Here is a 19,676-nt window from a genome sequence, read left to right on the forward strand (position 1 = left end):
CCCTCAAGAAGAGCCCAGCATCCATTTCAAACAGTGACAAGTGACATAACGAGCCTCAGAGGAGACAGGAGACAACAAGCATTGCAAACACAGCTTGCTACATTTACAATTTTCCTTTTTTTTTTTTTTTTTTTCCCATTTTTTCCTTTTGACAAAATAACTGGAAAGGCATTAACAGCTAGAAGGCCCCCTCTGCATTGCCATGCAGACACGTGGCAGGACACTGAGGTTAAACACGTCAGTTTGTTACAGTACAATCGACCAGTCCCGAGCAGTTCCCAAAACTCAAGGGACCCCCGTCAGGGGGCCGAGGGGGCAGCAGAAGAGGGACAGACAGGCAAAAACGGAGCAGCAGTATTATTACTTTTTTTAATTTTTTTTCCCCAAATGAGCATGGCAAAGCAACAAAACCTCCTCTGAAAGACACCTTCTACCTCCACTCCTGAGCCCTGTGCCTATTGCAGCCACCTGCACCCCACAGATGAGCTGACCTCAGCAAGGAGCCCCAAGCGGTGGCAGCCTAGAAGACCTCCTGAGAAGAGGAACACACCATCCCCTCCCCACCAGCCTCCCTCAGCCTTTCCAAAAGCAGCTGGGGCTCCCCCCAGGCTGTGCCAGCAGCTGGGCACTGGCACCAGCACCACGCAGCCCTTGGGGCTGTGGGATGGATCAGCGCTCACAGGAGCACACGTTCAACCACTCAGACCTCTCAAATCAAAAAAAGCACAGAACACGGGGAGGTGAAGGATCAAAGCTAAAAGCAAGGCCAAACTCCCTCCTCTACAGGAGGGCAAGAACTTCCTCAAATAAAATCCCCCTCTGGACAGGTGTCCCTTCATTCAGCTGGAACACGAGTGGTGTGCGGTGCCTCCTGGCCTGGCCACAGCCACACACACTGCCCTCTGCCAGCACCCACCCCTGCACGGAGCAGGAGTGAATGGCTCTGTGTTCCCTCCATCTGGAGGAAGACAGGTGGGAGCAAGCAACAGCTGCCTCAGGCTGTCACGTCCATCTTTCCTTTGCTCTGCCTTGCCCGCTGCTGTGCAACAGACAGTAAAACAAGGCACACAGTCCACAAACCTGGAGGGTGGTGGGACCGCTGGGATTGCTCTTCTGACCCACCTTCCCCTGGGAAACAGGTGCACACACGGATGTGACAAACCACTCACTTGGCAGAGGGGGAAGGATAAACGCTGAGACAAGTCTCAGGCTCAGAAGTGAAAATATTTAAGTCAACTGAGATTTTGGGAAATTCTTGGGGAAACGTTCTACCTCTTCTACTACCCAAGCAATTCCACAGTCTGCTCCACAAGCAACAACTCCACAGCAGAAGCTCATTCCTCCTCATTTCCTATTATGTTCGTTGCTAAAACACAGACAATTGGTTTCAAAAGAGAACACACCCACAAGAGGAGCACAGGACACGGCAACGGGGCCACCCGCGCACATCCAGACCCGCTTCCACTTGCAAACAACCAGCAACACATCTCTTATGTCCAGCCTCCTCCTTCCCAAATCAGGGACAAACCTGGCTACATCCGTAACCTCAAGAGATCTGACTCTGGCTCACAAGAGGGGAAATCCAGATATAACAGTCACGGCCACAGCACTGTACAAGTGTTACTTTTTGCCCATCTTGCCCAGTTCCTACCCCACAACCCCAGAGCACTGCTGCCACAGTGGAGCATCCATGGCCTCAGCCAGGCTGGCCTGCTGGAATCTGGCCTGTGAGTGGTACCAGCTGCAGAGTGACTTGGCAGGGGTGGATGGACCAGGGCAGGATCACACCACCAGGAAACAGCAAAGCAGCAGCTCCCCAGCCTCTCAAATCCAGCTGTGCTGTCAATTCTAGCAGCAGTTCACAAATCCGCTTCGCTCCAGCCCAGCTCCTCCTACCAAAGCAGCATCCTCAGGGCAGTGTCAGTTTGGGAAGTGATGATCTCAGCCAGGGCCCGGCGAGCACCCACAGCCACTGCTGATGACAGCCTGACTGTGCTCCCTCTCCTGCTCCTGCTTCTCAGCTCCTGGCTGCTCTCACCCAGCCTGCAGCCACATAGGGACAGCCCTGGAGAGATGACTCCTCCCAGCTGAGAGCTCTGCATCAACTGGATCCTTTGGGAAAACACTGTTAGGTACCAGCTCGTGATGTTGCAGAGAGGGTCATGCAATGAGCTGTACCTTTGGAGTCACCCATTGCATGCCCGCTCCACACCACACAGGAGCACATTTTGCAGCTCAGGAGATGGAGCACCAGAGCCAAAGCCAAGCCATCTGCACAGCAGGTATTCCAGGGACCCAGGAGATGGAGCACGGTGGCAGCAAGGCAGGCGGGTCTGGCTGGAAAGAAAAAACCTTCCAGTGCTACCTCTGGAGCAACTCCAGAGGTAGCACTGGAAATCTCAGATCTCACTCCTCTGACACGTGCCCCTTAAAAAGCTCACAGGGTGGGGAAGATTTGCCTGCCAAAGCCCACCCGGTGCAGGGCATAAGGATCAATCAAGTAAATGCCACAACAGCTCTGCAGCCACCCCCTGTGCCTCAGCCACCAGCTGCATGGTGTCATCTCAGCCCTGGGAGGTGCACAGGGACTGTGCTGAGTGGGAGGCTCCATGCAGCCACCTGCCAAAACATGACACACAAGGCGAGAGCTCTCCCTGTGCTGGGCAGGTCTCCCGCTCGCCCCTGCACGAGTCCCAGCAGCAGCCCCGAGCCAGTGACTGCTCCGCAGCGGGACAGGGTTCCTAGGGCTGCATCACTCCCTGTCAGGCTAGGGCATCGAGTGGCACCAGAACAAGACAGCCCTCCCACTCGCTCACAGCAAGGACCAGTCCCTCCAGCTGCTGTGACAATCCCCCTGCTCACCCCCCAGCCACGCTGGAAGCACAGACTGGAGCAGATCCACCTCCTGCCCGGAGAGGGTGGGGGGTGTGAGCAAGGCCATGAGCACGTTCAGTCGCGGTCGTGGGGAGGAGGCTGCCATGGTACAAACACAGCAGAGCAGCTTCAACTACTGCGTGAGCACAAGTCTTGGATTTGACTGCCCTCGGCACCTTCACCAGGAGACTCAGGCCTGGCAGGGAGGCTCCATGACAGGAGAGGCATCCGAGCGAGCTGCGGGGTCAGAGGGAAGGCCGCAGGGAAGATCAGCTCGGCAGCAATGCCGTGAGGAGTCTCTGGGCCTGGGGGGGCCAAGTGCCCAGTGCACCCCAGGGTGCAGGAAGCCAACAAGCCTCCCCGGTCCAGCTCCACCATAAGGCAACTTTTTTTGTGTGGGTTTTTGGGTTTTTTTTGTTGGTTTTTTTTTTTTGTTTGTTTGTTTGTTTTTCTTCAATAGTATTTCCAAGGAAGAAAGCAAAGGGAGATGTGTCCTTTTAAAGAGTTTTTTGTTGTAGTTTTTTTTTTTTTTTTAAGAGGGGTTTGTGGGTTTTTTTTATGTCATGTCATTTTTTCCAAGGGAAAAGGAAGAGAAAAGCTCCTTCAGCAAAGTCCTGTCTTTGCACGCGATGGGCATTCCTGGGGCAGCGGATGCACCGTCCATGCAGGCTCGAGTCCAGGTGCCTGCCAGCCTCCCAACCAGCCATCCTCGCAAGAAGGAGTCAGAACAAGCCTATCCTTGGCAAAAGGTCCTTTGGTTGACTTCCAAATTGTCCGTGACGGAAGGGAGAGGTGGGCAGAGGGAAGAGCCAGACCCTCGGGAAGGTGAAGACGTTGGGGTTCAGGAGGGAGCGGGAGGACGAACAGGGCGATGCTCCTGTCGAGGTGGTCGGTGTCGGGAGAGGCACCGCCGTACGTGGAATGGGAGACGCCAGCCGAGTCATGGAGATCAGAGGCTCCGCAGCATCGTGACACGCTGTGGCTTCGGCCCCCCACTGGGGAACCTCGCTCCTCCGAGCTTCCTGAGCGGCTGCCCCGCGAGATCCGAGGGGGGACACAGACGGGAGTCGTTGGGGCCACACAGAGCAGACTTGTTTTGGTAAATCCAGACGAACTTCTAGCAATAATTTAAAACTTGATATATATATATAATAATAAAAAAATCTCCCCTTTCCAACCCAGCCAGAACACATTTTTTTTTTTTTTTTTGAAGAGACGCTAAGACATGAGTGTGTGCACAGGAGGGGAGGGAAGGGAAAGGAAAAGGTGGGTCTGCTGGGAGCGGGTCTGGCTCTGGTCAGGGTTGTAATAGCAAAATGGTGTTTTAGATGTAGATAGTCCTTGCTTTCCAGCCACAAGAGAAGATGATCGTGTGCGTTGAAGTTTCTCCCAAGCAGCCTATTCCTGGGCACCCACCTTCCAGCTCCCTTCCTGTCCCACCCCCTCATGTCTCCCCTTCTCCAAGCCAGTCCCCCCACCAACCCACCCCATCCCCCAGCAGGAAGCAGACGCTGCAGCCTCTCTACTTCCCCACTGTCTGCGACTCTGCAGCCGATGGGGCAGGGGATTGCTGGCTCAGGTTTTTGGCATCCTCTTGTGCAGGCTGGCTGGAGGCGTGGGCTTGGCTGGATGGGCACTGGCTGACCGTTTTGCTGGAAGACTGGGATGGGTAGCGCTTCCTGCCATCTCCCCCTGACGTCGAAGGGTATCTCTTGTGTCCACCTTCCTCCCCCATGGGTGGCTGGAAGAGAAGCACCCCAGTATCAGCACAGCCTCCTTCAAACGCAGGTGCCCTTCCCCAGGATCAGGAAACAGCCTTCCTGCAAGCCTCCAGTTGCAACTTCTCTCCCTGACCCACAAGGAACGCACGTATCCCAAGCACTCAGCTGCCCTCCTCTCCAAACCTCCCACTGCCAGGTTTGCTGACAGAATGACTGACTTCCAATCAAGCACAATGGTGATAACTCGTTCTTAGGCACCTGCTTCCCACACAGGAGCACAGTCTAGCAGTTTGGGAGCAGAAGCTCCACACAATGTTGGCTTTACTCAAACCATCAAGGCCCTCTTTCCCTCTCCATCCTCAGTTCATCAGGGAGGACGGGCTCATCCACCTCCCTCATCCCACTCTGAGTGGATATAAAATATTCCAACCCTGCAGATTGTTCCTGGCCCGGCTGCAATAACAGGGAGTGACAGTAGATGTCACTGCTCCCACTCCCCCGCCTGCCACCACTCGGGGACCCTCCAAATCCTCCATCCTTGGAGGGGCCAAGGGGTGTCTGCAGGTACATCAGTGCGGTGCAGGCGCTGTGTCTACTCACATCTACTCTGAAGTCCTCGAGGCGCTTGAACTTGCTGAGGTATTCTTGCAGTTTGCTGTTAATGTCCAGATTTTTGGCTTTGGAATATTTTAAGAAGGCCCAGAACTTTTCCAGCCCATAGAGCTGCCCTGGAGGGAAAGAAAACCAATCCAGATGTCAGCAGGACAAAAACCAAACCAGATGTCAGACACCTTTCCTCCAGGCTTCCCCACAGCCCCTCATGTCCCACTGGTGGGCAGAACTTAGGCAAGATGAAAAACCTTGAGGGAAGCAACCTGCAACAGTCCTCGGAAGCTCCCCTGACTTGGGATGTCTCCAAGCTCAGCTGAGCTGGTGGTGGCAAGACTCAGCCACTGCAGAGCCTTGAGAAATCTTACATGAACTGGTGTGCCTAAAGGAACGCCTTGGGAAAGCTACAGCCTCCCACTGCCCTCCTCCATCTCCCCCCAGGACTCTTCAGGACTGAGCATCCACTGACCCTCCCACGAAGTGAGCAACAGAACGTCCACCCCGTCCCCGTGGCACATGTTAACGTACAGCACTGTGTGGCTTCCCCAATATGGTAAGAAAAGGCCCAGGGGCAGCCCTGCAGCTGGGTTACATCACTGCCAATCCCAAAGGAGGCCAAAGGAGACACCTACCAGCTTCGTAATCCTTGATGGTCTCTTCTTGAAAGTCCTTAAATATGTCTGGCCGGAATTTCTTCTCCAGCCCGTAGCTGTAGTATCTGAAAAGGCACTCCAGACCGTACCTGGGAACAGAGCAGCACGTGGGGCTCACACACAGGTGAACCAACACAGGGCACAGAGGCTCTTGAGGAGAGAGCCCTGCTGAGCACCAGCAGCAGGTGACTGGGGGTGACCCCAGACCCACTTTAGAGCAAGGCAGAGCTGCTGCTTTATATGCTGTGAGCCCTGTAAAAGGCCAAACCCTTCTTCCCTCACTCCCCTCACAGGAGAGGCCACTCTGCTCCTCCTCTCCTACCTGTATCCCTCCTTTCCGTCCTCCACAGCCAGTTGCTTGAACTCCTCGTACATTTTCTTGTTGAAGTGATCTCGGAGGAAGAAGGACCAGAACCGGAAAAGCGTGTTCATCTCCTGGGACTGACCAATGCCCAGTCGTTTCCGTTCTGTTTTGGGAAGAAAGGATGATTACAAGGCCGATCCTCTCCCAGGGAATCAAGGGCTTATGTACAGGAGGGCCCCATGGCAACGTGACAACACCCAGCCCCAGTGCTGGACACCCTGAGCACAGCCCACGCTCTCCACAAACCGTGGGGACACATCAGCTGACAGCAGGGCTGTCCCACAGGACCCTGCCCGTGTCTGTGGCCGTGCCCTGTGGCAGTTCCTGCCCCCAGCACAGCGGAGCAGGGACACCCTGTCCCCCATTTCAGTGTCCCTACCGTTAAGGCAGCGCCGACGGTACTTGTGGTAGACGTGTTGTGTGAAGCCGTTCTCCTTGAGCAGCTCGTGCGAAGGGTGCTGGAACTTGGGCAGGGACTGTGGGGTGCAGCCATAGCTCCCGACGGCCGGGGTGCCCTCTGAGGGGCTGGAGCTGAGTGTGAGAGACTCCTGTCAACATCCTTCCTTGGCACCACCCAGCCAGCACGCTCCACCCACGGCACCTCTCTGCTGGTCCCACTGCTCACTGTGGCTGTCTACCCTGGGCTTGGGATCTGAGCCAGGGAATAGCCTACTAGGAAGGGAGCCAGCGTTTCTAACAGAGTTTCATCTTGCTGTTCTCCAAGGCTTCAGATTTTTTTCCCCAAGCCCTTCCAGGAGGAGCAAGTTTGGTCCCTAGTTCTTTCTGCGGTCACCTAAGAGGAGACTTCCCCTGCAAGAGCAGATGCTGCCTTTCCCCCTTCCTTCCCACACGCTCTCCCTTTCCCGTTTCTGGCTCCTCCATGATCCCTGGGGTACCTGATGGAGGCAGTTCGTGGCCTGTGCTCCCGAGAGTCCATCACCCAGCCCACGTGGCACTCCATCGGAGGGTTCGAACTGTGCCTCGTCTTCCTTTTCCGTGGAGTCTGCAAGACACGGTACATCAGGGCTGTGTTCCCTTCCTCCCTAGGCCCCACCTGGGAAACCCCAGCTGCCACCCCACAAGCCCAGCCCTGGTTCCCACCTTGGCATCTATCGTCCTGCCCTCTTTCACCACGGGGTAGAACCGGGGCGTCTGTGTCGGGTCCTTCAGCTGCGGCGTGCGGGGGGTGCGGGGGGTCCTGGCGTTGCGGTAGTTGGGTGATTCTGGTACGGTCGTGGGCAAAGACCGGGCGATGGTGGAAGGCTCAGGGACTCCAAACAGCTTGTTGGCCAAAGCGTCAGTAGGTACTGCAGGGAGAAGCCCCCCCCACCCAGGTCAGGCTGAGCTCTGAGCGTCTCTACCATCTGGCAGATGGGAAGTAGGGAGGGCAGGAATGCAGAGACATATCCCAGCCCTCCCACACGACCGGCTTCAAATCCAGCATGACATCATCAGCTTGGCCAGAGAGCCCAAAGCCTAGCAGCAGATCCAAGGATGGAGCTTCCAGGGATCCCACAAGGTATTTGCTTTCTAGTGGCAAACTACAGCGACAAATCCCCCATTCCCAGGAGAAGGACATGGCACTGGGAGCACACACAGGCAGCTGCCTTCCAGGTACTCAGAGAGGGTCCAAGAGGAAAGTCACATTCAGGTAATTACATCCAAACCTGCCAAGGTCTCACTCCACTGGGACACCCCTTCTTCTGCACCTCCTCTTATGGAGCCCCAAAACATTCAGTTGAAAGAACATCATTACTCTCGGAAAGACAATCCCACATGCCTGTGGCCCCAATTCCTTCTCCCTAGCTGCTACCCAACTTCAAGAACCTCTCTGCATAAGAGAACAGGGAAAAATTCAGTCCAACCCATTCATGCCCCATCTCTTACCTTGCTGGAACCTGGGAGGACCTGGAGGGACTTCTTGGTTTGGATCCACAGGGGGCTCTGGGGTCAGGGTGTCAAACTGCTCCCTGCTGATCATATTCACCTTCTTGAAGTTCTCCACCTCTTGCTGTGTTGGAAGAGGAAGATGGTGAAGCAACCAGCTGCCCTCTTCTGCCCTCATCCCATCACAACCATGGCTCTGCTTGTGCAACAACCACAGCACTGGCCCCGAGTGCAGCCACGGGGTGCCCAGAGAGGGACCTGCTGCACAGGGGTAGGAAGGGGAGGTGTAGCAGACAGAAAACTGGGCACTGCACAGTCCAGTTATGAACTATGAACCACTTGCTGCTCCCCAAGCTTCCTGGGATCCTTCAAGGCAGCTCCACTAATTAGCACTTGCTTCTCTCAGGCTTTTACCCACCCAGGTCAGTGCTAGTGCAGTAAAAGCTCAAGGTGAGCTCAGTAACCTGTTCTTAGCCAGGTCCCCCCTGCCACTGCCAGGGTGTTGTGTCCCTGGAGTCCCCTCCCCACACCCCCACAGCAACACCAGCAGTCAGGCATAATGCTCCTGTGTATCTGAAGGACCCACACCCACAGCACACACTGTCCCTGTCAGCTGCTCTCCCCACAGCTTCTGTCTCCCAGAGAGCAGCACTGCTTCAGCCATGAGCCACGTACCAGATGTGGAAGCACTGAGCCCAGCTGTAGCTCCAACAAGTCACCCCACTTGAGCCATAATTTCTGTCACTGAGCAAGTCCAAGCAAGTCCCCAACCGTGACAGTCACCAAGTTTGGACTCAAATGTTTCAAAGCAGCAGATGGGCTTTCTATAAAAAGCCCATGTCTGTGCAAACTGACACCAAAATGGAGAAGAGCAGAGGCCAAGTGCAGCCATGTTCCAGGTCACCTCACTACTTGTACTTTGTTTACCTGGCTGCAGCCTTATGTCTTGTTACAGAGCTGTGTTTATCCTTGACATGGCAGAGCATGATGCCTGGAACCAGGAAGCCCAAACACTGCAAGAGGACTAATCCCAGCTCAGCTCTACCCCATGAGTGGGCTGAAACCTGCCATACTGCCCTTCTCACGCCACATTAACCATCAGCCACCATGAGGCTCCCCACAGCCCACACCACACACACTCCCCTTCCTGGATCAGCCGCTCTCACCTTGATCTGCGAATACTCTGGCTCGAACTGCTCTGTCCACAGGTCCTGCTCGTAGTAGTAGAGCCCATCATTGATCACCTTGGCCAGCTCTGAGCTCATTTTAGCCCTGGAGGTGTGGTTGCCAGTCCGGTCCCCACCAGGATGCCGGCGCAGGTAAGGAGGGGTCTGCGTCACGATGAGGATCTTGTTCACGTCGCGGTCGTCGATCTCGTAATCGGAATCTTCATCTGACCAGTCAGTGAAGGTGTTCTTGCGGCCATCCATCTGCTCCATCTCCTCGTCGAAGAGGAAGTCCAGCTCCTCAGGCTCATCTTGGTCCTTTTGCTTTTGCTGCTGCGGTGTCTTTGACTCCTCTGGTTTCTACAGGTAGGGGGGACAAGGGTGACACAGGGTAAAGACCACACGGCAAAACAAGGGACAAGAGACCCAGCTATTGCCCCTTATTTCTTTACTCCAGACAGAACACCTTATTTACACCACTGAGGAGCAGCTGCAAAGGGGGTCACAGACCCTATTTGATCTGAAGCCTGCCAACTTATGATTCAAGTCACCTCAACAACTGGGAGACCCCCCACTACAACAGCTCCTACATCACCACCTACTTTGGGCCTGGCTGGGGAAGGCCGAGGCCTCTTCTTCACTTCAATCCATGTCTCTGAATCCAGGTCTGGCAGACTTGTGGACAGGCCCTTGGGCATTGTCTTCAGGTTACTGACCTCTTCTGTTTTGGTGGGGACAGGGCTGGCAGGACGTGGGGAGCCAGGAGCAGACTCTAGAGCCAAAAAGAACCACAAGGTGCTTTAAAAGAAGGGAGGGAGCCTGGGGGGTTGTGTACTTACAAATTACCCGACCAAAGGAGGAGTCATTCTGGCAGCACAGCACAGCTTGCAGGACTAGCTGGCATCCTGTGGCCGAGGCTACCAGCACAGTGCCCAAAGGTGCTGGAGTGGGAATCTCCAGTTAACGCCAGTGGTGGCCACAAAGCTTTGCAGGTGACAGTTTCCCAGACACACAAAGCCCTAAGGCAGGTGCTATGCTGCTCCCTGGGAAACCTTCCCAAGACAGTCTGGAGCCAGTGGGAATAGATCTTCTCCTGCCAAAACTCTTACAGGAGAAGATCCTCCAGTTGGTCTCTCAGCTGCAGGCCTGGGCTCCTGCCAGCCCCCATGGGGTGGGGTGACAAGAGCAGGAGCAGCCCTTGAAGGACAGCAGACCCTTCCCCAGCACTTGGTTGGCAGCTCCACACCTGCTGCCCAATTTGTGCCCACTATCTCCTCAGCCAGTAAGGAAAAGTTGGATTCCCAAGTGTCCTCTGCTCCACCCAGCAGCCATAAAACTATTTCCAGGCACAGCCAAAAGACTTCCAGCAGGAGTGACCCTCCCCAGAACCCTTCAGCCCCCAGAGAGGAAAAGCCAGAGAGTCAGTCTCTCATGTTTTCCCATGTATGGAGGCAGCAGCTCTGGGGTTCTAAGGACAGAGCCCACACCAGCTCCTATCACCATGCAGAAAGCCAGTGGCAGAGCCCTGCACTGGGGAACACTCCTGACTATCAGGGTATCTGTACTGTTGCAGTCCCAGCACTGCATCCCACACGTCCCTCCACATTCCCCCAGTGCTCACCTGTCTCTTTCTGGAAGCTCTGCCGGGGCACAAACTCAGGGCAATTGATGAACTGTGAGAAGTCAGTCTGAGTGTAGTCTGCCATAGGAGGGCCAGGCAGAGCCCATTTTTCTGGCTGCTCTTTTCTCCTGATCTTCTCATCCACGATTTCCACCACCTTGCTGTCCTTCAGAGCCTGGAACCACAGGATACTTGGTTAACTTAAGGCCCTGCCTTGGCACGTTGAGAGGCTAACTCGTCCACAGAAAACAGGAACCACACAAAGGGCGGTGAGATGCAGGCCAAGAAGGAAAGGTCATCTTTCCTTGCCCTCACCTTGATGATGAGGCTGATGTCAGTGGTCAGTGCCTGCACCCGGTGGAAGCTGGCGATCAGGGTGATGGGGAGGAAGCCGTCCGAGTCCATCTTGCGGCGCAGGAAGAAGTCTCGCTCCAGGTTGTCAACACTGAAGTAATATTCTCTGTATGGACAACATGCCAGTGAGAGGAAACTCTGAGTCACTGTCCCCTGGGCAACCCCTAAGGAATATACCCCCCTCCCACCTAAGCTACTGAAGGGAGAAGCCTGAGGAGCCCAGATGTGGGGCAAGCAGCTGCTGTAAATGAAGCAGAGCGTCAACACACCTCAGTTCTAACCCTTCCCATGGGACTGGCCACGCAGTCCCCATCACCACCCAATGCTCAGACAAGGACAAGAGGTGGTGCTCACATCTGCCTCTTGATGTAGTCTTTGAGCAGCTCCTGGTCCACGCTGTAGAGCTCAGCACTGCTGATGTTGTCGAAGTAGTAGGTGATGTTGCTGGCGTACTTCTGGGTGCGGGAGCCATCCGAGCCCTCGAATTTCCGGTACCCATACTGGTAATCGAAGTGCCCTGTGGGACACCAGAAAGGGTCAGCACAGACACGCTGGGATGTGCCAGACAGGATGCACTGTCAGATGGGGCCAGACTCCTGCATAAACAGTTCCCCCTGCACTGTTCCTGAGGACCCCATGGCAGCCCATAATAGGGCACCTGCATGCTCTCTGCCTTTGCCACAGGAGAGTCCAGAAGCCCTCTTATCCAGAGCAACTGGGCAGCCCAGCTGACACACAAAGGCCCTATACTGAAGCCAGGTGAGGGTTAGCACAGACACTGCCCAGTCAAATGCCAGAGTAGATGCTCTTCCTTATTCAAGACACGCTTTCTGCATGGCTCTGGACATAAAGCCTACAGAGTACCAACATGTTTCACCTCCTGCTCACAGAGGTACTTCAAGGGACAGAAAACAGGAAGAAGAGCTTGGCCTGAGTAGATGGAAGACATTTGCTTTTATCTAAATACTAGTAAGAATTTTTTGCTTTGTTAAAAGCAGCTCAACTTATCAGCTGGGATGACCCGCCACAATACTTCCTTGTACGCCTACAGTGCTCTGCCCTTCCCAGCCCACTTTAAGATGCCCAGATCTCTCACACAGAGAGATGCAGAACTGTGCACACTTTTGTCACATGCTCAGTTCTCTCCCTGCTGTCACAAGACCACACAAACACTGATCACCTCCTCTGCCACGGCCACGGCCCCTGCCACGGCCCCTGCCTCGGCCCCGGAAGGTCCCTCGCACGGCCCCTCCCTCGCTCTTCACGCTGGAGGTCTCATCGTGGTCCTGCCAGCTGCGCTCGTGCTTGTTGTCTGGGTGCCAGCCTGCAGCAGACAGGGAAGGAGAGGCAGAAGGAGCGTTAGGGGATGAAAGCACCTCCCTGGAGCAAGCCCGCTGCACCCAGAGCCCTCTGAAGGCAGGAAACATGCCCACTGGGCATCAGGGCTTGCTGTGCCCCACGGCCAGGGCAGGGAGCAGGTCCCAAGCCTGAGCCCCCACCTTTCAGCTCGCTGCGGTTGTTGGAGGGGTGCCTGTGCTGCTCGTTTTGCCGGTTGTTCCGAGAGGCGGTTTTGTCCCTAGGCACCTCTGACTTCATGTCTATCTGCAAAGGGACCCACTTGTGTTTGTTGCCTGCAAAAGGACAGGGTTTGGGTGTGACACAGGTTCAGAGAGCATCTGCTTCCTCTCCCACAGCCCTCTCTTGCCACACAGCCCCCACGCACGGAGGAGAGAAAGTAGCGGGGCCTTCTGGATAGACCTTGTCCTGGGACATCCCTCCAGGCCTCACTGGATGCAGAAAGGCACTGACCAGGACTCTCAGGCATGGAGGGACATGACACAGAACTTGCCTGTTGCACTTGCCACAGCACTTGTCCCCCCTCTGCCCCTGCTCAGACCAGACCGAGCCCATGTGTCAACCACAGCTGACACAACCCACAGTCGGGCTGTTCTGTGCCACCACAGAGCACAGGGAGGGCTGACTCCTGTCACACCCCTGCTTGGGCCCTGCTCCCACTAAAATGACACTTTGCCCCTTTGAAGTCTGCAAACACCTTTCACTACAGCTGTCCCCACACTGGGATTGTTTCCAGCAGTGTGGCCCCCAGGGAAGGCAGTGGATGCTTCCACCTGGGTTGTGGACAGGGAGACAGAGCGATTAATTCAGGAGCCCTGAATTAATCGGAGGGCCACGGGACTGAACCCATCAGGTTCTGCCTTACCTTTCTTCTTCTGGGCTGACTTCTGGTTGTCATCATCACCGTTCTTCTCCTCCCCAGACTCATCTGATTTGGTTTTCAGGCTCTCTTTGCCATCACTCCCATCCCCCTTCTCCTGCTCTTTCATGTCTTTCTTGACAGGCAGTTTCCGAAGGGCTGGTGCTTTGTGTGGCTGCTGGAGACACAGCAGTGCAGGAAAGATGTGAGAGGTGGGAAAAATGAAGGGCTGAAGGTAGAACCCAACTGTCCCACCAGGAAGACCTTGTCCTAGGCTGGAAGCATCCCTGCTCTGCACCTCCCAGAGCTGTCCTGCTCGTGGATGAGTGTGGCAAGGGCCTGGGAGATGCTGGGAAGTGTTCAGGATGTGCTGAGACACCAAGACTGCCAGGGAGGCCTGGAGCTCCTGGATGGGAGTGTCCTATAAGGACCAGACTGGCAAAACAGTGAGTGACAGACAGCCAGGAACTGACAGAGCAGCATTCAAAAATAGAAAGGTTTCAATGACACCCATGTCCCTTAGCAGGAGAAGAAGGGCCAAGCTCCTCAGACACACCAGCCCTTTTCTCACACATTTTCAGTTCCTCCTATGGAAGAACTGACTTTGGCCCAGGTCCCTTCCTGCACTAAGCAGCCCTTAGGTGAGTGTGTCTGGGAGCTGCCTTACCTGTTTCACCCAGCCCAGGGTTTAGACTGGGCTCCAGATTCCCAGAATAGCACTGAGGGAGGGAGTCGATTGCATGGGCAGCCCTAAAAGGAAATCCCCTGCACGCTATTCCTGGCTGTCTCCACACTGACACTCAGCACCCCAAATGGCCTGGCTCAGCCAGTGCTTCCAGAGGGACAGAGAGGTCTGCAAGGGCCTTATCTTGCTCATTGCAGTGGTTCTGGGTTCTCACCTGGACACTCTTGTGGGCTATTTCTCCAGGTGTTGGCCAGTTTGTGGCATCACCGAAGTCACCAACCTGGAATCCAAAAAAGAAAGGTCCTGTTAGTGCTATTCCCTGCATTAGGGGAGCCAGAAGCCCTTCCATGCACCACTGTCCTACAAACAGCTGTCCCTGGGAGGCTTGAGGGAGACATCCAAACTGCATATACACAGCCCCTCTCCCCCCCAAAGCAGAGCCCCTGAATTAATCCCAAGAAATGGTGTCTATCACCAATGGTAACAAGGCTGTCACAAGTCCTGCAAGCTTCCAGCCTTTCACCAAACATTTTGCCTCAGCAGTAGCATTTGGTAGGCAAGCAGCCCAGGCTAACTCACCATAAGCACCATCCCCTGGACAGGGAAAGCACTCAGTTTCCACACTGTAAATCCACCTGAAGCAACTACATCCCCTTAAAGAACTTCCTCCACCTAGTGGCAGGTCACAGCCAAGCACAGGTCCACTTAAGTGCCCACGTGCCAACAAGAAAGCAAACAGATTGCCTGGTAGGATTGGTGAGAAAATTCAAGCAGGTGATGGGATCTCCCTCATTCCAGTCACCCCATGCCCACACACGGAACACCGGTCATTTCTCCACTCAATATGTGACCTGACCATTACCACTGTTTTTACCTCTTTCACATTTCAGAGAGAATCAGAAGACAGAGGAAGGAACCCACCAAACAGCTGCCCAGGCACCAATGAATGGTGGCTGGGCACTGAGTTTATCTGGGCATAGAAACTCCTCATTGCCCCCGTGGGGTTTTTATTTCTGTATTGATTTGGAGTCACTGAGTTCCTGAGGAGATCACATCTTTACATTTAGGTGCCATGCTCCTCTCCTCAGGAGATAGGTTTCCTTGGAAAACCAATTCCAGTGCAGGGCCATGCCTCTGTTTCACAGACAGGAGCAACTTCCATCCCCAGGGCCCTCCTCCCTCCAAAATGGAACAGATAAGAAAAGTCCTATCAAGTTGCAGACCTGTCTTCAGTGGTTGCTGGGAACCAACACCAACAGCCCCTGTCCCTTGCTGTGCCCCAGCTGCATGTAACATCCTCAAGAATAACTGTCCCTCCATCACACATTCATCTCCTGGAACAGATTGGCCTGGTTCCTCCAAAGGAGCTGCTTTGTTTGAAATCAATTACCCTGTCTCTCCATGTGCCAGTGAGGAACAGACTGCACAGGGAAGAAGGGACCTGTGGACACACCGCTAATCACTGCCCTGCCTGCACTGCAAAGCAGGGCACAGGCTGAGCCCACAAGTAACTTGGGGTGTCCTTGCAGTGGAGGGAGAGATTTTCTACATCCAGGACTGCTCCAAGTGCCCCCCTGTGGGAGGAGAGGTGAGAAGGTTTTCCCTTGCCTAGTTGGATAGAAAACCAGACGAGGCATCATGCAAGACCACTAAAACGCTGAAGAGATGGAGAATCACAATGTTCTCCTCCACACTCTTGCAAGCAGCCACGCCAGCCCCTCCATAACCAGGCTTGCCACGGGAGGGGTCTGCTCTCCAGGCCCTCAAGATGCTCAAGCAGCACTAACAACTGCACCAGAAGCTGGAGGAGCAGCAGGAACAGCCTTACCTTGCTTCCTTTCCGCTGTCTTGGGTTGGCAGCCCTCACCACTTTTGCTGGAGTTGTAAGTTCTGCAAGAGGAGGAGGAGAACAAAACTGTTAAAAAGACAGCTGAGGGCTGTGGGAATGTTGGCTCTGGAGGGAAGCAGGCAGGAAGCAAACCAGCTCCCCCTTCAGCAAAGGAGGGCTAAGAGGAAAAGGTGAAGAGAAAACAGAGCCAGCTTCTGACCTGAGTCTCTGAAGGGCCCTATCAACATCAGAAAATCAACCCAGGTAGCCAAGAGATGGACCTTTAACCCCATCCTGCTGCAGGAAGGCACTCCCCAACTTAGTTCTGCCCTCTCGACTCGGCCTTGCCAGCTGGGGAGGAGGGGTTTCAAGGAGCTCAGCTCGCTGCAAAGCACCATGGAGAACATGATCTGCTCTGAACAGCAAAGTAAACACGCCCTTGAACAGCCAAGGCCCATCGTGGCACCATGGCCAGCCCTCGCCAGGGTGCAGAGGAGGGCTCTGGTGGAGGGATGCACACACAGGCACTGCTGTCTCCAGGTTTGAACTTCAGCATCCCAGCAGAGGACAGGAAGTTCACAACAGGGAACATACAGAGAAAAGGATCCACATCCATAAAGTGTTTTAACGCATCAGAGTGCAACTGTTGGGGTTCACACCACCACAGACCTCACACGAAGTCAAGACCTCAACCCCACCATGACCCATCTTGGCTCCTGCTCACACATCACCTCCTTACAGGCAGAAATAGAAATTTGACTTGTTTTGTCCCTCACAGGTTTGGCTGCAAGGTCTCCGGATCAGGCTCGTGCAGGGCACACACAGTCTAACAGAGCAGCACGTCACTGCCCGACACAAACCAACCCCGTGAGGACCAGGTACGAGGGTCTCCTCCAGCACAGGGGTGCTCCACAGGGAGAGGAGAGCCCCCTGTCCCCTGCCTCGAGGGGTAGCCCGTGCCAGGTGCCACACAGCCCCAGCAGGAGAGAGCTTTTCCGCTGACTCATCGGCTTTGTTTAAAACCAAAGCAGCCCTGACTGGGGTAGGGTGAGGGTGGGAGGTGGGTGGATAGCAGAGGCTATCTGGGGATGCCCCAGGAAACACCCTGAGTGGCCTACTCAGCTCTACTCAAAGCTGCCTTTGATCTCCTGTGCAAGGCTGGACAACTTTGCCTAGATGATCAAAACCGGTCCCCTTCTGAGCCTTGAAACCGGTGATTCATCCTGCCGGCCCGGCCTTGCTCTTGCTCAGAGCTGGAGGCTTTGAAGTGTCAATAAGGCAGAGTCAGACACAGCAGGACAGAGCCATGTCCTCTCTCTGAGGCATCTGCATAGGGATTACAACTCCAGAAAAGTCCAAGCTCTCAGATGAGTCCCTGGATCCTCCCCTTTCCTGCAGCACCACCCCAATCCACCTGCACTGCTTCCCGTCATGAGAAGTGGCAGTCCCATGCGTCCCTCATTTATTCCACATGCACTTCATTGAGAATCCCAGCTCTACTGCACAAAGTTGCCACAAGGCTTTTGAACTTTCCTGATAGTGGAGGATGAGCAAGTGCTTTCAAAACAGCCCCCAAAATCCTCCCCTCAACACCCACAGATGTCACCACCTAAAAATAGCTTCAAAAGGCACCAGGAGCTACAGCACCCTCAGCCAGCCCAGTTTTCCACACATACAGAGCACCCCTGCCTGCTCCAAAAGCACTGACATGACTGGCACTGCACAGAGAAATAAATGAACTTGCTCTGCAGCCTGATTAGACACTGATCTCCTGGGCTGGAGGCAGCAGGGCTCCCTCTCTCCCTGTGAATATCCTATCCCAGTGCCTGCTCCCACCATGCTGCTGCCCTAGTGATGGCATCCAGCATTTTCCTCCCGCTGCTTCAGCTGAGGAGCCTCACAGCCATAGATGTTCCTGTGCTTTTTTTGGGGACCAGCCAAAGAATGGTGCCCTCACAACCGCAGTGAAAGGGGACGAAGGGGCACAGGGGTGTGTGCCACAGACTCAATCAGCTTTGCGGGGGAGGGAGGAGACTGTTTCAAACAAGTTCTGCTGCTTTCCTTATCTGCAAGATAGGAACAGGGATCCCTTATCTTGCTGAGGTGCTGAGAAGACTAATTAGCATTTGCAGAGCGCTTCGGAAGACAAAACACAAAGCAAAGGGCTGCAGCCAGGCAGCGAGGGAGGGAAGGAGGCTGCTCTGGGCAGCACAGCCAAGCCAGAGTGGATGATGGAGTCGAGATCCAGCAATTCATGGTGGAGACCAAGGTAGGAGAGAGGGTGTGACAGTGCTGGTGGACAGACAGCTGGACACACCATCCACCCAGGCAAGACCCTGGTGAGCAGAAGCCGTGCATGCCTGGCACCCTCCAGAGCACACCAGCCTAACCCAGGGCACCAGTTTCAACCCATCAGCAATTCTGGAGTCAAGCTCCTAGACATCAAACTCAAAACTGCTCTTCCTGTTGTTCCCTTGCAGAGACTCTAGCAAACACAAGTGTTTTAAAAACCAAACCCAATACACCCCAAACACATTTAGGTTAATCCAGATGCTCAGGCTCCAGAAGAAGTCCTTCCTATAGGGACAGCAACACATCTTGTGGTTCTGAGCTGCAGAGATCCTCTATGCAAAAACTCAACCATCCTTTGTCACTGCATCTACCTGGGAAGTGGGGAGCAAGTGGATGCTTCTCACCCCACATAAGAGCTCAGGACAAGCAGTGAGGGACACTCATTACTGCCCTGGTTCACAGCTGGCACTTAAAAGCTGCTGACAGATGTCTCAGACCTCTGGTCATTTCACAAACCTCCTTTTACATTTATTTGTTGGCAGTAAGCAATTTTCAGTTGCACCAGCACTCCCTGACCAGCCCCCCCAAAAACATGGCCTCTCTGTGTGAGGGGACAGACAAAACAGCTGTAGCAGGAGCCAGAGCTTTAGTGGTGTGAGACTGACAAGGGGACAGTGGGCAGGGAAGCAAGGAGCAGCTTTGCCTGCAACCACAGAACAGATGCTGGCACAGCCAGGAACAGAATAAGCAGGTCTCAAGTTCTGATCTGCTGTCTGCAGCCAGAACCTGATCGTTTGCCCAGCCATGAGGTTGCCCAGCCTCGAGGAGATTATTTCTTAGCAACTGAGGGGACGAGGCACAGGTGGGAGCACCCACAGTGGCCCCAACACCAGTTTCGTAGTCAAACCCTTTCCATGGGCACAGCACAGCCAAAGCACTCACTGGCTTTTGACGTTCGCTCCCCAACGCACCCGACAAACACCACGGGCAGGGCTGTGCAGACACCTCGTGCTTTCCTCCAGCCCACGGACGGCGGTGGCACAGCCCTCGGGGAGGGAAGCTCATGGGGGCATCCAGGTGAGTGAACGCCTCGTACTTGGAAGGAGAGGAGCCGTTGCACAAGGCCAGGCAGAGTGACAGCACAGCCCAACCAGAGTGACAGCAGATCCACAGCAGATTTCCAACCCAAGAGGGATATGTGCCACAGGACAACTGAGCTTGGCCTAGGAGACCTTACCTCTGAAAATCACAAACACCCTCCAGCCTGGTTCCCTGTCTTTTCTTACATCCCAATGCAATTTGTAATGGAATTTTAGAGAAGGTGGATGAAGGAAGGGAATAAATTACGGCAATGGGCAGAGACCTGGCATTACACTGCAGAAATACTTGCACCTATGGCAAGAATGC

At 54.6% G+C, this 19,676-nt stretch overlaps 1 protein-coding gene across 2 annotated transcripts in view; it reads right to left on the reverse strand.

Moving 5' to 3' along the window:
- Positions 1–3,119: 3,119 nt before the first annotated feature.
- LARP1 (La ribonucleoprotein domain family member 1) overlaps positions 3,120–19,676 on the reverse strand; it is a 40,938-nt gene continuing 24,381 nt past the window's right edge. For both annotated transcript variants that reach the window (XM_027885623.1, XM_027885624.1), the window contains 18 exons: positions 15,978–16,039; positions 14,364–14,429; positions 13,471–13,642; positions 12,749–12,880; positions 12,430–12,573; positions 11,604–11,766; positions 11,211–11,355; positions 10,896–11,070; positions 9,877–10,046; positions 9,275–9,634; positions 8,109–8,232; positions 7,323–7,528; positions 7,118–7,224; positions 6,601–6,752; positions 6,180–6,324; positions 5,837–5,946; positions 5,196–5,323; positions 3,120–4,615 (listed from right to left, as the gene is read on the reverse strand). In XM_027885623.1, the coding sequence (XP_027741424.1) occupies positions 4,397–4,615; positions 5,196–5,323; positions 5,837–5,946; positions 6,180–6,324; positions 6,601–6,752; positions 7,118–7,224; positions 7,323–7,528; positions 8,109–8,232; positions 9,275–9,634; positions 9,877–10,046; positions 10,896–11,070; positions 11,211–11,355; positions 11,604–11,766; positions 12,430–12,573; positions 12,749–12,880; positions 13,471–13,642; positions 14,364–14,429; positions 15,978–16,039 (2,780 nt within the window). In that variant the 3' untranslated portion in view covers positions 3,120–4,396. The remainder of the gene's footprint in view (positions 4,616–5,195; positions 5,324–5,836; positions 5,947–6,179; positions 6,325–6,600; positions 6,753–7,117; positions 7,225–7,322; positions 7,529–8,108; positions 8,233–9,274; positions 9,635–9,876; positions 10,047–10,895; positions 11,071–11,210; positions 11,356–11,603; positions 11,767–12,429; positions 12,574–12,748; positions 12,881–13,470; positions 13,643–14,363; positions 14,430–15,977; positions 16,040–19,676) is intronic.

The sequence above is a fragment of the Empidonax traillii genome, unplaced genomic scaffold (assembly GCF_003031625.1).
Source record: "Empidonax traillii isolate 1590-97213 ecotype Southwest subspecies unplaced genomic scaffold, ASM303162v1 scaffold168:size1726349, whole genome shotgun sequence".
NCBI lineage: Eukaryota > Metazoa > Chordata > Aves > Passeriformes > Tyrannidae > Empidonax > Empidonax traillii.